The 16,264-nt window shown below is 39.8% G+C and overlaps 1 protein-coding gene across 19 annotated transcripts in view; it reads right to left on the reverse strand.

Annotated features, from left to right (window-relative positions):
* Window positions 1–3,936: 3,936 nt before the first annotated feature.
* NRCAM (neuronal cell adhesion molecule) overlaps window positions 3,937–16,264 on the reverse strand; it is an 88,545-nt gene continuing 76,217 nt past the window's right edge. For 18 of the 19 annotated variants that reach the window (XM_060108703.1, XM_060108699.1, XM_060108708.1 and 15 more), the window contains 3 exons: window positions 15,902–16,033; window positions 14,844–14,922; window positions 3,937–4,174 (listed from right to left, as the gene is read on the reverse strand). In XM_060108703.1, coding sequence (XP_059964686.1) covers window positions 3,937–4,174; window positions 14,844–14,922; window positions 15,902–16,033 — 449 coding nt within the window. Of the gene's footprint in view, window positions 4,175–4,721; window positions 4,734–14,843; window positions 14,923–15,901; window positions 16,034–16,264 lie in introns of all 19 variants that reach the window. The other variant, XM_060108693.1, reaches the window with a different exon arrangement.

Raw genomic sequence — 16,264 nt, forward strand, 5'->3', positions numbered from 1 at the left:
CAGACCCAGTCTGACTATCAAAGGTGGTTGGCCTTGTTTCTCCAGAGGCTTCGTTTTCCTGCAGTTTCTTTTGCATTGAATAAACTACGGGAGCCCTCTGGTGGTAATGTGTAGAAAAATCTCATGAGCAGGAGAGATTTGCTTAGTTCAGGTGAGACTTCTCAGTTCTCTGCATTTCTTTCCTTTGCTTCCACGAGCTACTTCCAATTATTTTATCAGACATTAAAAGTAAATGAGGTTACACTGGGTTATATCAATTGTCTAATTTCTTCTTCACCCTGCAAAGTCAACTTTATAAATACAGACCTTAAGGAACTGAATGATAAAGAAAGTTTGCTAAAATTACTTAAATTATGAAAGTAGAATTAATCATTAGGCTTTAAAATACAGAAATATCAATTACATTTTTTGGAGAATTTTCACATCGTAGGTCCTCAATAAAATTTGAAATTTATGAAAAAAAAAAGGAAACCAGGGCCATTATAAATCATCTGAACAAGAAGGCATCAACAGACCAATGCTTTTAGTAGTCAGGCTTTACAACTGGCCAGCCCCCTTTGCTAAACAGAGCTGTGACTGATGACGTGGCCTGAGGATGTAGATTGTGAATCTGGCCCACGGTGTAGACTGGAGACCCTGACTTGCTGTTCAGAAGTGAATGCTCTCCACAGTAAAAAGACTAATAACAAGGTCTATGTAGGGTCTATTAGCATCTTACGTTGATGTATATATCATGTAACAACATGATACAGTTACTTATCCAAGTAACTGTATAGCGAGAGGGAGCTCTGTGCCAGCAGAAGGTCTTGTGGATGGAAAGCTGGGACCAGGGGACGAAGGGCAGGTGGAGGAACGGAGGAACAAGCCAGGTCTCGGCTGTTTGCAGAGCTGGGCAGGTGTGAGGCACGAGAAGAACTGGGCTGTTGAGAAGTGGGTGGATGACACACCCGGGAGTGATACTTGTCAACGCCCAAACTGTGTCATCAAGCAGGAGAGGTTAAGGAATCCAGTTGCTGTGGCCGGGGACAGTGGAGGTCCAGGAGGGCAGAGGAGAGGGTGCCACCAGGGAACAGGCCTGCAGAGGTCAGGCTTCAGGAAAGGAAGCAGCACCTGACTTCTCAGACTGTTTCTCCAAAGGCTGGTAATATCTACTTCGCCTTTGCATTACAGTGTTTGATTTGCCCTTCTTTTATTAGCTCTCTTTTATATTGAGTCCAGTTTTGCATTTAATTTCCTCTGCCTTTTAAAAGCAAAAATCAAAATTTGCGCTATTTTAAAACATTAGGAGGGACTTCCCTGGCGGTCCAGTGGTTAGGACTCTGCACTTCCACTGCCAGGGGTCCGGGTTCGATCCCTGGTCGGGGAACTAAGATCCTGATCCCTGGTCGGGGAACTAAGATTCCGCAAGCCGCGCAGCATGGCCAATAAAAAAATAAAATAAAATAAAACATTAGGAAATCTAGGTTTGAAGAAGTTAAAAATCACAAAGAGATCACGACTGTTTAATAGTCACTTTTTTTTTTTTTTTTTTTTGCTGTAAGCGGGCCTCTCACTGTTGTGGCCTCTCCCGTTGCAGAGCACAGGCTCCGGACGTGCAGGCTCAGCGGCCATGGCTCACGGGTCCAGCCGCTCCATGGCATGTGGGATCTTCCCGGACCGGGGCACGAACCCGTGTCCCCTGCATCGGCAGGCAGACTCTCAACCACTGCGCCACCAGGGAAGCCCTAATAGTCACTTTTTTGACGGAAATCCAGTCACATCTGCCTGTACCGTTACATATCCCATTACTTGGACATTCATACTCCACTAGGAACATGATATATTACAAGAGAGAGAGGGACTTTTAAAACCACATTTAATTTTTAATACAAACTCTGTTGCACAAGTACAGAAATGACCCCTTCATGCACAAATTTAGCATCTACCATTATGGAAGAGGAAAAACTGTACTTTTCTTGTCCCCGCACACACTGGCAAATTTTAAGTAACTTATCTTTGTGCTCTCGGATGCCAAGGCAGCCTGTTTTGTCTTTCTGGATTTCCACTAGAAAGGGTGATCTGTGAAAAGTGAATATTGGAGATATGAAACTAGGTAGGGCCATCTTTACCTGGGATTACTTCAAACTGTGCTTAGGCAAAGCTCTGAAGATTTCTTCTAGAAACCTGCTGTCAATATGGAAAATAGTTCACTCTTTCAGTTTCACAGCAAAAAGGGAAAATAAAAACCCAAAAGGCATTTAAGTAACTGCTTTCCAATCCCATGCACTGTGTTAATTAGCTAACATCTTATACAGTACAACATAAACATCGTTGGCCTGTTTAATTGTACGTAACACCTATAAGCATATAGCATCTACACTTTTAAGTGTATTTACAGATTCAACAAAATATCTACATATAAAAAGCTTTACTTAAAATTAAACTTGATGCAAGTTATGAGAAACCAATTTATTGGCAAATGAAACTGAGCATTCCTTCAACCATAGGTTGTTATAGAATTTCGTATTTGGAGGGAAACCATTTGATAGATATTATTTATGAATATGATAGAATATATATGCTTCTTTTTGAAACTGGAGATGTAATCCCTTTGACTGTTGGCCTTGTTAGCACTTGTCAGATTTCTTAGATTCTGCAAGGCATCCATGCAATTTGTATACACATTATTTAATGCTGCAGAGTTTCAAAAGCTGCCATATACATAAAGACTTAGAGGAAAATATATTCCTGTTGGTGTGCTGTTGTATCCTGTTAGTTTTGGAATAACTTGTTTTTTTTTTAAATTTTCTACCTACCAAGTTGACATCTTTCTTACTGAATGTGACTTGTATTAATAGGACCCATAAAAGACCACAAAATCATCACTTGCTCCAGTTGGTGATAAAGCTTTTCTTTTTATACCTGTGGGGGAAATCATGCTCCTTAAAATAAACTATCTTCCTAATTTTATTTTCACAGTTCCTTTTTTTTTCAGCATTGCAGTTTTCATGAACTATGCTTTTTCAAAGTTACTTTTAGACAATGATAGTAATCTAGGACTCCGAGTCGACTGTACCGAATGATACAGAAGGCGGTACATTGTGGAATGCTTATCGTCTGAAGGCACTGCATGTGTCTTGCCCTGTGCTTTCTGGAATAATTTTTGACACTGAATTGGAGTGATCTGTTTGGTATTCTCTCGGTCTGCCACAAATGCCAAGATGCATTGCAATACGCATTGCTTATGCCTAAAAAGCACTGAAAGGAGAGAGGATGTAAAAGGTAGAACACTGTACCGCTGTAACACCTGGACGATTAAGAAGTCTGTGGAGTGATAGGATCAAAGAGCAGGTAAGAGAGTCTCATAAGCATCAGCAAATGCACCTGTCGTAATTAACGCATTTAGCAAGTAGAGACTGTACACACTGTGCCTAACAGTCTCCCAAAAAGACTAACGACAGCTAGACATAGAGTCACCAATTTCACGACAATGTCCACAAAGACACTGAAGTTCTAGAGAATACTACAGTCACACTCTTGACAATGAAAACGGAATTCATATTTAGGGGTTCAGCGGAGGAGAGTATAAACAAAGTACCAACCCGTGTCTGAATAACATACACAGGTATATTCTTTAAAGGTGTAGCATTTTTCATGCATCCTAGTGAATGTATCCCGAAGAGGGAAGAACATGATCTGTTGATGACACTGTGTTATTTTTTATCAGTTCTTAGGAAATCAAGATAACCTATGTTGAATGAAAAAGTATGCACTTTGCACTGCAGTTCACATTAAGATATCATTTGACTGAGTTAGGCTCTTGCTTTGATGGTTCTCATCATATGAACACACAGCAGAACACAGACTTTCTGCCTCAATGTTCAGAGTATGAGAAGGCGGACAAATACTTAAGATAAACATTCGAGAAAAGTGGGATATTGGCAAAGAGCTCACAGATTAAACAAAGGAATTCATGGCGTTGACGGGAGACGGTGCCTCTGAGCTTTCGTTTCCTTCAGCTGGTTCTTTCTCTTTCTTCCCACTGTACTGTCCAATAAAGGAGCCGTCCTCATTGAACTGGCCATTCACCCCCTCTCCATAGTCAACTAGGCTGTCATCACTATCTTCCTTTTTCACAGTCCTGTCTGAAGGTGTTCGACTGCCTTTTTTTAAAGGCTTGTGGTCTTCTGCATCACTGGAAAAAAGAAAACATTTTCGTCAAGACTGGCGTTTAGGTAAAAGGCTTGGTTCCCAAAGATCATGCATGCAGATTATGAGAAAGCATTTGGAGCCCTGAGCTTCTCTAGCCCAATCTAATCGTCAGGCGGCCTCCAAAGACCGGGACATGGTTGGAATGAAAGGCAAGTGCAGAAATGGTTTAATCATGAAGTCTTCGGTAGGTGGATGGCTTTGTAGGGTGCATGTCAATATCAATGACAGATTCTGGCTACTGATTTGGAAGCAATTCAGAGATCGTCACAAGCATTACAAAAGGAAGAACTGAGAAAAGCTGAAAATCATCACTACTTTAATAGAATTAGAAAAGGGGTAAAAGTTTATGACAAGTTGAGAAGTTAGTATGTTAAACTGCATAATATCTCTGATTCCTTGGATATGAATGGAGAATGATTTTGGTTAAGTGTGAAATATGGATTTTTGTTTTTCTGAGCAAGAAGCAAAATCCTGCATCTCGAATCTTTTTGTTACTGAGTACAGGCCAGACTTGTAAACTTGAACCTTACCTTTCAAGAGACCTATACATTCCATTAAAAGGATGCAGAAGAAACAAATGAAAATAGCCTAAGAAGAAAAGCAAAATCCTTATACTGATCGTATACAGTATTTTTTTTCTGTAAGAATTTTAGTTAATGGGTAAAGATTTATTAATTTGGAAAGAGACATACTTTAACTTCAGAGCACTACATTTGTACTATTAATGGCATGTCAATATATTCTGAAGAGTGTGAGTGCAAATGCAAAAGCAAAGATTTCCTGTCCTCACTTTTACCTTACTACTCCTTTCTCTGCAGTGTGGAATCTGAGGAGTGTAATTTCATAAAAATGTGTAGGACTCTCTCTATATTTGCTTATGTCTCTTTTGAACCCCTAAGCACAATATCTGGAAGTAGCAGAGTAATCACTACGTTTAAGGACATTCACTCACATGGTCAAGTAACTAGGTATGCATACTGACTTAGTCCCTAACAAGTAACATTTGGTTTAAAAAAAAAAAAGGAAAAAAAGGCAATGACATCTTTTGTATTCTTTCAAAGAACAAAAATCAAAGGCAAAAATGGGAAACATAAACAACATTAGTAAAAAATAAAAAGATTTCATGTAAAAGACAGGTCCCATGAGCTGCAGTATCTCACCTAGGAAACTGTGTTAAGATTTAACTGCTCCCTCTTCTTTGAAGAGTAACTCTTTTTTTTTTTTTTTTTAGCCAAGATACAAATATTTCATGATGCACAAACCTTCTGGTTCTTTGGCCAATAATTTCTACTAGGGTCTCCAGTTTTTCACCAAGGAGAAAATTTCAAGACTGGAAACAAATACTGGCTTCACATGACATTGGCATCCGCTATTGAAAATTACCTGTTTTAGCAATCCACAAGGGCTTGTCACAAATTAAATAAATGATATTATCGTTTTAATAAACAGCTGGAGAGGTATCACAGAGTCTTGGGGTGGCCTGTGTTTGGGGTACTGTAGGGAACATAGCACCCAGTCTCCAACCCACTGTAAGAATAACTTGCACATTTTTGGAATTTAATCATTAGCTTCTAGGCTGTGCTCGAATACTTCCTGTGAAATACTGCCCATGACTTGGTGAGATACTTAATTCTACTGAGGAGTTCAATAGTGAGCAGAATTTTGTTACCTGGATTCCAACAATTAGTATTATTCTGCTTTGTAGAACTAGTGTTCCAAGGTGTACACTCCAGGAAATTCTAGTCTATGGCATTTCTTTGATTCATCCATCCATCCATCCATCCATCCATCACACATCTAATAAATGTTTACTGAGTGCCTACTCTAAGACATAATGTTCTAGTCATTCGGGATAGAGCAGCAAACAAAATAGACTAAAGCCCTGACTTCACTGAGCTTACTTCTAGTAGGGGAAAATACAGACAATCAACATATTTTAAAAATTAGTTACAGAGTGTGTCAGAAGGTGATTAGTGCTATGGAAAATATAGAGCTGAGTAAAGAGGATGGAAGGTGTCAGGGGAGGGGATGGAAGATTGACATTCAAATAGGATGTCCAAAAAAGGCCCTGTTAAGAAGTGACAACTGATCAAAGACTTAAAAGGGTTGAGTTAGCCAGGTGGATAGCTGGAGGGAGAGCCATTATGACAAGAGTAACAGCAGTGCAAATGCCCTGAGGTGGGGCAAGACTGTTCTAGGAATGGCAAAGGAGCTCAGAGGGAGGTGGGGGGCGGAGCGGGGGAGAGGGAGGGAGAGAGAGAGAGACATTAAAGTAAAAGAGGTAATAGAGCTAGATCAGAGCCTTGTAGGACATTGTAAGGATTCTGTCTTTAACTCTGAGTGAGATGGGAAGTCACTGGAGAGTTTTCAATGGATGAGCGACATGATTTGATTTACATTTTAAAAGGATTACCGTCAGGCTTCCCTGGTGGCGCAGTGGTTAAGAATCCGCCTGCCAATGCAGGGGACACAGGTTTGAGCCCTGGTCCTGGAAGATCCCACATGCCACGGAGCAACTAAGCCCATGCGCCACAACTACTGAGCCTGCACTCTAGAGCCCATGTGCCACAACTACTGAGCCCGTGTGCCACAACTACTGAGCCCGCGTGCCACAACTACTGAAGCCCACACGCCTAGAGCCCGTGCTCCACAACAAGAGAAGCCACCACAATGAGAAGCCCACGAACCACAACGAAGAGTAGCCCCCGCTTACCGTAGAGAGAGCCCATGCACAGCAACGAAGACATAACGCAGCCAAAAATAAATAAATAAAATAAATAAATTTATAGGAAAAAAAAAAGGATTACTCTCATCAGTGTTACGAATAGCCTACCCTAGAGGGAGGAGTTGGCAAACTATGGCAAAATTGGGCCATGCCCATTTATTATGTATTGTCTCTGGCTGCTTCTGCACTGCAGCAGAATTGTAGAGTTGCAGCAGAAACTGTGTGGCCTGTAAAGTCGAAAGTACTTACTATTGGGCCTTTTTTTTTTTTTTTTTTTTTGCTGTACACGGGCCTCTCACTGTTGTGGCCTCTCCCGTTGCGGAGCACAGGCTCCGGACGCGCAGGCCCAGCGGCCATGGCTCACGGGCCCAGCCGCTCCGCGGCATGTGGGATCTTCCCAGACTGGGACACGAACCCGCGTCCCCTGCGTTGGCAGGCAGACTCCCAACCACTGTGCCACCAGGGAAGCCCTATTGGGCCTTTTACAGAAAAAGTTTGCCAACCCCTGCTCTAGGGGGCTAGGGGAATTACAGCAATAATCCAGGAGTGAGATGGCTATGACTTGGGCCAGAGTGGGACACTGGGAGTGGTACAAAGCGGTCATTATAGACATATTTTGAAGGTGGCACCAACAGGATTTTCTGATGGATTGGATATGGAATAACAGAGAAAAAGACAACACCAACATTTTTGGTTTGAGTAGCAGGAAGGATGGAATTATGCTTACTCAGGAGTGCAGGATGTTTTGGCTGGAAGATCAGTGGTTCAGTTTTGGACGTGTTCAAGTTTGACACATCAGAGGAACCACTCCTTTAATCATTTTGTGAGTCTAGTATAACACTGATATCTAAAACCAACAAGAACACTCTGAGAAAGTATAATTACACGCTCATCTCATTTATGAACACAAATTATGAAAAAATCCCAAAGAAATCATGAGCAAATAGAATTTAGCAATCTGCTAAAAAGATAATATATCATGACCAGGTTGGGTTGCATTCCAGGAATGCAAGCTTGTTTTAGCATTTAAACACCAATTCATATAATTCACCATTTTAGCAGAAGAAAAGAAAAATATTTTATGATCATCTCAGTAGATTTAGAAAAAAGGTATATGGTAAAATCCAACACACATTCACAAAAAAACTTTCATACACTGGGAACAGAAGTATCTTCATTAATCTGATTAAGTGTGTCTATAAGAAACTGAGTTAATGTCATCCTTGATGGTGAATGTTGAAAGTTTTCTGTTTGACATCAGAAATAATAATTAGGACTTCTAATCAAAACTGCATTGGAGGGACTTCCCTGGTGGTGCAGTGGTTAAGAATCTGCCTGCCAATGCAGGGGACACGGGTTTAAGCCCTGGTCCAGGAAGATCCCACATGCCATGGAGCAACCAAGCCAGTGTGCCACAACAATTGAGCCTGTGTTCTAGAGCCCACAAGTCACAACTACTGAGCCCGTGTGCTGCAACTACTGAAGCCCACATGCGTAAAGCCTGTGCCCCACAATAAGAGAAGCCACCGCAATGAGAAGCCCGCACACTGCAACGAAGAGTAGACCCCGCTCGCTGCAACTAGAGCAAGCTCACGTGCAGCAACGAAGACCCAGTGCAGCCACCCAAAAACAAACAAACAAACTGCATTGGAAGTACTAAGCAATATGATAAGAAAAAGAAATAGAACATGTATATTAAGAAGAAAAGAACTGTCATTATTCATAAATGATATGATTATGTATGTAAAAAATCCAAAAGAACCTACAGGCAAACATCAGAATAAAAAGAGAGTTTAGTAATATTGCTTAATACCATATTAGCATAAAAGTAAATTTTATTTAAGTACTTGCAAACAATTGGAAAATGAAATTTTAAAAATAATTCCATTTTGGCTACCATAAAAATATGAAGTAGATAAGAACAAATTGAACAAAAATATGTGTAAGACCCCCATGAAAATGAAACTCATGTTCAGAGCTATTAAACAAGAGGTAAATAAAATGGAGGGATATACCATAACTATGGACAGGAAGATGTAAATATGTTAACTTTCTTTATATTGCTCTTTAGATTCAATTTATTTCCAATAAAAACACAGGTTTTTTTTTTGTTGTTGTTCTTTCTTTGCAGTACGCGGGCCTCTCCTTGTTGTGGCCTCTCCCATTGCGGAGCACAGGCTCCAGACGCGCAGGCTCAGCGGCCATGGCTCATGGGCCTAGCCGCTCCGTGGCATGTGGGATCTTCCCAGACTGGGTCACGAACCCGTGTCCCCTGCATTGGCAGGTGGACTCTCAACCACTGTGCCACCAGGGAAGCCCCATGATTCTAAGATGTATATGTATGTGAAAAGGGCCAAGAATATCTAAAATCTTCTGTAGGAAGAATCACAAAGTTGGAGGACTTGACCTACCAGCTATCAAGACTCACTCAAAGCTACTGTATTAAGACAGTGTAGTTTTGGGGCAGAGGTAGACAAATTGATCAGTGGAATAGAATACAGGGAGATCTTTTTTTGGCTTTATTCCTACATCAAATTTTCATGTCATCATAACTGGAATCATTTTCCAACCATTTGCTGGTACAAAGAAATATAATTGACTTTTATGTTAATTTTGTGTCAGGCAACATTACTAAACTCTCTTATGAATTCTAATATTTTCCTGCAGATTCATTTGGATTTTTATACACACAATCACACCCGTCATGAATCATGGCCAGGGAAGGGGCTCCCTGGAAACATCCTTTCCAGCTTAATGGCCATAGTGGATGAGAATCTACAGCAACATGGGCTGTGCTTGAAAGAAGAGAAGTAAAGAAAAGGGATGCTCTACCCACCAACAGAGTCTTTCCAGGAAACGCTGTTCAAAGGCATGTCAAGATCTTTTAAAGACTTTTTAGAAAGTGGTGTGATATAACGTCCTACTTCAGGAATTACAATCTGGTTAAATGAGAAAAATGTGTATGAAGCACCAGCACAGTGCCTGGCACGTGATTTGTACCTAACAAAGCACCACCTGCCATCACACCTCTTCTCTCCACTCCAGACCCCACCTCAGAGAGATATTGTTTCTAAGAGAACCCTTGTATAACACACACACTTAGAACTTTCCAGATGTGATGAGCAGTGACAAGTCTCTGCTGAAGCTCTGGATGAGTACTTGCCTCTTTTCAACTCAAAGATGAATTTTCAAATGAAAGAGTAAGTCAACTATTTTGGACATTGTGCCAAGGGAAGTTGCTTGGTCAAGTTTAAGTGTGAAAGGATAGTTTCCCAAATGAGAGGAATTGAGAAGTTACAGAAGATGATTGAATAGTCACATCCCTGTTTAGCTATACAGTATTCAAAGCTTAAAAAAATTAATCCACATTTTTATAAGAATGTTTTAAGGACAGGTGTCAGATGTTCTTAGCCTAGAATGTCAAAGATAGAACAAATTTCAAAATAAGTAATAAAACAGTCATAAAATAGTATATACAGCCATAAAATATATATATTTTTGATACTTACATCCATGATTATCTTTATTCATTGCTATAAGTTGTGCCATGAAAGGAATGTTCAAAACTCAGCTCCTGCATTACTCCCTCTGGGAAGATTTCTTGTACCACCTCCTTCAAGGCCATGCACTTGGCTTTGGCTTCCTGCACCTGCCCCCTTGGTGCCTCAGCAGTATCCCTTCCCCTTCATAGCACTCTTCACACTACGCTCAGATTGTTCTTTTACTTCACTGCATCCCTCACTAGACTATAAATTAGTGAGATAGCATTCTATTGGTTTTAATATCCCCATAGCCTAGCATACAGTAGGCACTCAATAAATACTGGTTGAATGAATTCATTGTAAAATAACAATAAAAGAGACAGTGGGCATTTTGGAAATTCTTCAAAATTCTAACTTTAACATGTTTTTCATTTCTTCTTCATCAATTTTTTTTTTTTTTTTTTTTTGCAGTACGTGGGCCTCTCACTGTTGTGGCCTCTCCTGTTGCAGAGCACAGGCTCCGGACGCACAGGCTCAGCAGCCATGGCTCACAGGCCCAGCCGCTCCACGGCATGTGGGATCTTCCCGGACCGGGGCGCGAACCCGTGTCCCCTGCATCAGCAGGCGGACCCTCAACCGCTGCGCCACCAGGGAAGCCCTTCATCAATTTTATGATGTGAGACAAAGCATCGGAACATACTCTTTCCTTTCCCTTACCCTAAAGAATGAATTTTAGGGAGTTCACTTTTTCTCAGCAGCATTTCGTTCAGGAGTGTGCACACAGAAGGTATCCATCGAATGTCTGCTGAGTAAAATGTGGCAATGATGGATACATCTGTGATCGTTGGGTCTGATTTTCCTGTAGTCACCATCTTACCATGGCCAAACCATACTGCAGGGTTTTTTTGACATTCACGACCCAAACACTCCCTGTAAAAGTCTGTCATTATTTATACTGCTCACATATCAGTTTATGTCTGTGAGCAGAATAAATCTGAAGGATATAACAAATGCAACACATCTTCACATCATCCAAGCCTTACAAGCACGGGTTAACATGCTTGCAGCAGGGTCAAGTTCATGTGACAAGCTTCCCATGCCAAGAGCCTCCATTTATGGTATGAATTCAAGTACCATGGTCATATGGCTTATGACCTATGTTCATTCTGGGTTTTAAAGGAATGGATCTGAAGAATAAAATAATACTTACACGGTTGGTTGCATTGTTTCTCTGATTTTTCTATATGCTAGTAAGGGTGCAGATCCTACTGTCTGTATAATTAAAGAAACAAACAAAGAAAGCTGCAGGCTTCCACCAGAGGGTGACTGCTTGGGGGTGGGTGTTGGAGTGAGGGTACAAGATTAGAGCACATGAAAAAAAACATCAAATTTGGCCACTGAAGTTCCATCCCTCTTTGCACTATGAAATACCTGCTGGCTCAGAGCCAACCATGTAGAAATGGTTTCATCTTCAAGCCTGAGAACAAGCAAATCATCAACAGAATTCATTTCTATTTAGGCAATAGCCCTGATTTTGTGTGTGTCTGTGTGTGATCAGCATATTAATTTATTTTCAGAATGAAAAAGAATAAGAATCAATAAATAATACAGAACTCAAAATTTCTAGAAGGTGCAAAGCAGAGAAGGGACTTGTGATTGAGGGAGAAGAATGACATTTAAATGTATTATTTTAAAAATTCTGTAATAAACAGTTGGAACCATTTTCACTCATTATGACATCTATGAAATGAAAAGTCTTTTAGTTTTTTTCAGTAGAAAAGAAACCAAAGGGAAAAAATTCTGAGGTCATGTCAGGAAGTCACAGGACAAAGCCACCTCTGTAGCAAAGGGTGGCTGGGTGTTTTCAGAAGTGATTTCACTTGTGACATTGTCCTTATGAATTTTCAGCTTCAGTGAAAAAAAGTCACTGAGTTGTGTTTCAGGTTTAAGACAGCTGTCAGAACCTTATTTCCTTTGGCAACTCCCAGATCAATGGAATTACATTTTTTTTTCTTCACACACAAACCAATGTGTGTGTACTCAATAAGCCCAAGGAAAAATCTTCCTCTTCTGAGAAACTCAAGGCATAAACTAAAGACAGCCATTTGAAAATGCTTCACAGACATCACATATGAATTAACACCAAGGCAAATAAATATGACCAAATAAACGTAAACACAGTAATAATGAGGCCAGTAACAAAACATTTGCTGTGTACTGCTCTGAAACCCCAAATCACATTAAAACTCATTAGCAGACAGTTTGCAAAGGTACACAGAAATCATAGAACTAGAACTCTTTGGAGATCATCTCATACTTCAACAACCCTACCGTTTTATAGATGAAAAAAAATGAGACAGATTAAATGCCATATCTAAAGAAATCAAGGGTAGTGGCTGAGTTGACAGTAAAACTAAGTCTCTTGATTCCAGATGAGTTCACATTCAACTTCAATTTCAATCACGTTTTAATGGAGTAGGCAGCAGAGGGACCCTGAGAAAGTCATATCACATCAGATCATGGTTTCACATCACTCTAAGAGCAAGCTGACATTTGAGACGCATGGAGTAAGCAGTACATTGCCAGATTCATTTGGGCATGATAATGTAGAAGACAAACCCATCACCATATGAAGAATGTATGGAGTGCAATGGTTTGTTTTCAGTTCATGCAAATACATGATATTGTCAGGTTATATTAAAGATCCAGCTTTAGCACTACAAATGAGGGAGTGGTGTGCATATCCTGGGTAGAATTCTAGTCAGAGGAACACTAAAAATAACAAGTTATTTAGTAATAATGAGCTTCCCTGCTTTACAGGAGAAATGTGTAGAAGAGTGAATGAAATCAACTCACCCAACCTAAGGCCTGGCAACCCTAGGCTGTGGACATCTGCAGGCTGCTTTAACGCGTTATAAAACCTTGTGGGTGGATAGGTGGGGATGCTGAGTGAGGTTTTCATACCCTTTCAGTCTCAGAGTCAACATCTGACATCAAGACAACTCTCACTAGATGTTTTTCTGTATCCTAAGATACAGAATTCTGAAGAGTTTTAAAAATCACAGTCATCTCCTCTGAAAAGGGGATGAGACTGAAAGCTGAGGTGCTGGGATACACAGGAAAAACAGTTGTATCTGCGTGGAGACTGGCGTGAATCTCATTTTGTAAAAAAAATACAGTTTTTCTCAATCAGTTCTCATATTTCTTATCCTTGGCATTATTTTGCCCCTTGTGATACTGACATGGAAACACCAAAAATGAGCTCTAGAGACAGGTGAAAATTAAGACACATATCTTATTTGTAAATGTCATCTGGCAATCACAATAGTGACATATTTTTTTCACCTAAAAGCCTTTTCTTCCGGCAAAACATTTTTATGATCTTTTCAAAGTACCAGCAGCTAACATTATTAATAAACTCTTGCATCTGTCATCAATTTCATTCATTTCTGCTTTTGTTTTGATTATTTATTTCTTTGGATATAATGAATATCATTAGGGTTTATTTTACAAGTTGACCACTGAATAATGGATATGAAAAAAAGCCTCAGTACTGGCTCAGCGCATATTTAAAAGATTATACTTTATATAAACAAGAGGCTTACAGAAAGAAAGAACACTATGCAAAGGCATTTGATTAATAGATGTATTCTTTTGGAACACCAAAATCCCATCTGTTAAATGAATAAATATATCTTTTGTTTTTGTTTTTGAACATATCTAAAATAACCACTTCTCTCTCTTTAAAAAGACCTATACCCCCTAGGCAAGAATATCTTTGTTTAAACAGTTTCTTTCTTCCTTTTTTTTTTAAAAAAAAAAGTATTTAGCACATAGGTTACATTAAATTTGTCCTTAAAGACAGAGCCAAGCCAAGAATGTTTTAGCAAAACCCTGTGAGTTAATACACTGCCTCCAGGGCTGTGATATTTCTTAATAATTAACGGCTTCTAAAACAGCCTGGTCATCATTTCATGATTAATAGGAGGGGGTACAGGTACCTGTTTTGGAAAAAAGGCTTCAAATCCAAGATGAAAAAGCGTAACATAAATTTTACAAAAGCACCGCTTAGAGAATGACAGGGATAGTTTGCTTTACAATGCAGGTTTGTAGGGTCTTTATTGTTGTTTTAACTCTTATTATCACACACCAGCTTTTCTATGTTGATCAATTACAGCAAGGGTCTCTGGAAAATAGGACAGAGTGGAAGATATTCCATCTCCAAACCTACCACTAAGATGGAAATTTATTTTTTAATGAAAGTGAGATTATTTTAAGTGTGCGGGGTGTGTAAACATTTAGACACGCAAGTGTTTCTAATTTTTGAGATAAATAGGAAATCCCAGGCAGAGTGCATTCCTGGCTGAATCCCATTCTAGGGAGAATGAGTGTGGTGTCTGTTCAGGGCAGGCAGGATGAAGGGTGGCTGAGAAGCAGGGGCTCACCTGTATTCTCCAAAAGTGCCGTCATCTTCCTTCATAGGTTGGATTTCAGGATCCGCATGGGCATCTTCCTTTTCTTTAACTAAAAAAAATTCCAAAATGACATTATTATCTATTGATCCTGTGTCTCCTTATTCAACGTTTTTAGGAGTGTACTCTAAGAGATATACAGCAGTGGGAAATAATTCTATACACCATAGAGTTATACAACCAGATGTATCATGTGGCTATTTATTTATTTACTTATTTATTTATTTACTTGCCATGTGGCTTGCAGATCTTAGTTCCCTGACCAGGGATTGAACCTGGGCCACGGCACTGAAAGCCCGGAATCCTAACCACTAGGCAACCAGGGAACCCCCTATGCATAAATTTTGATGTTCTAGTCTCTTGGAGGTAAATTCGTAGAATGAACATCTAATTAACACACAAAGTTGACTTCATATAAAAAGCATTTTGGCACAAGTCTCTTACTCACCTGCTAAAGGAATAAGTCTGAAGCTTCTAAGATTTCCCTCTATTTTGCCAATCTATCTATTAACTATATTCATGGTTACAAATTGTTTTTGTAAATCTAATTTTCTGCAGGTTTTTCTCTGCCACTGCAGGGGAAATGGCCAGGTAAAGAAAATAGAAATTCACTGGATCCACTAAATTGAACAGAACATTAACCATATAGGGAAAGCAACAGTACACATCATGATATCAAGATCCAGTTCATGCATCACCTCCTCTGGAAAACTTCAGGTACCTTCTCCCTCTGCCTGTTGGTTTTAGGTGTTATTTCAGCACCTATGACTCATGTAAAGCCTCAGGAAGCAGAGCCACTAACACCTTCAGAGGACTGATTCATCTGCTCTCCCAGGTGTCTTCTGATCCTTGGCAATGTTGAGTCTTCCATTACATACAAAGGGATCAAAAACTGTTTGAACAGAAAGTCCAAATGTATGGCTCTGGGAGGATACACTTATTGCAATCTCTGCGATTACTCTCATGATTTCTTTTTAGTTTAATGGATCATTGTGCAGCCTTATATGGCAATTTCAATCTTTCTTTCTTACCTGGATATTTACCACCTTTGTTTCTTCTGATGAAGCAAACGATCAGCAAAATTAAGATCAGGAGAGCGACAGCACACATTAGACCAATGAACCAGCCCTGAGTCGCTATATCCACCTGCCGGCTTGCCATCGCTGGAAAACAAATCAATGGTGTCAGTGTGAATGGGTTAAGGGGGAGGAGACAACTGTTGTAGTCACTTGTAGTAAAAAAAAAAAAATGCCATAGTACATAAGCTTTTCTATATTTTACATGTGGCCCCGCCTTGGAACCTGTCAGTTATCAATCAGGAGTTACATAAATACTTAACTCTGAAAAATCTTCAATAATTAAAAAATTCAAATAGAGAAATCCGACTGCTAACA

Source organism: Mesoplodon densirostris, chromosome 9, assembly GCF_025265405.1.
Source record: "Mesoplodon densirostris isolate mMesDen1 chromosome 9, mMesDen1 primary haplotype, whole genome shotgun sequence".
Lineage (NCBI taxonomy): Eukaryota > Metazoa > Chordata > Mammalia > Artiodactyla > Ziphiidae > Mesoplodon > Mesoplodon densirostris.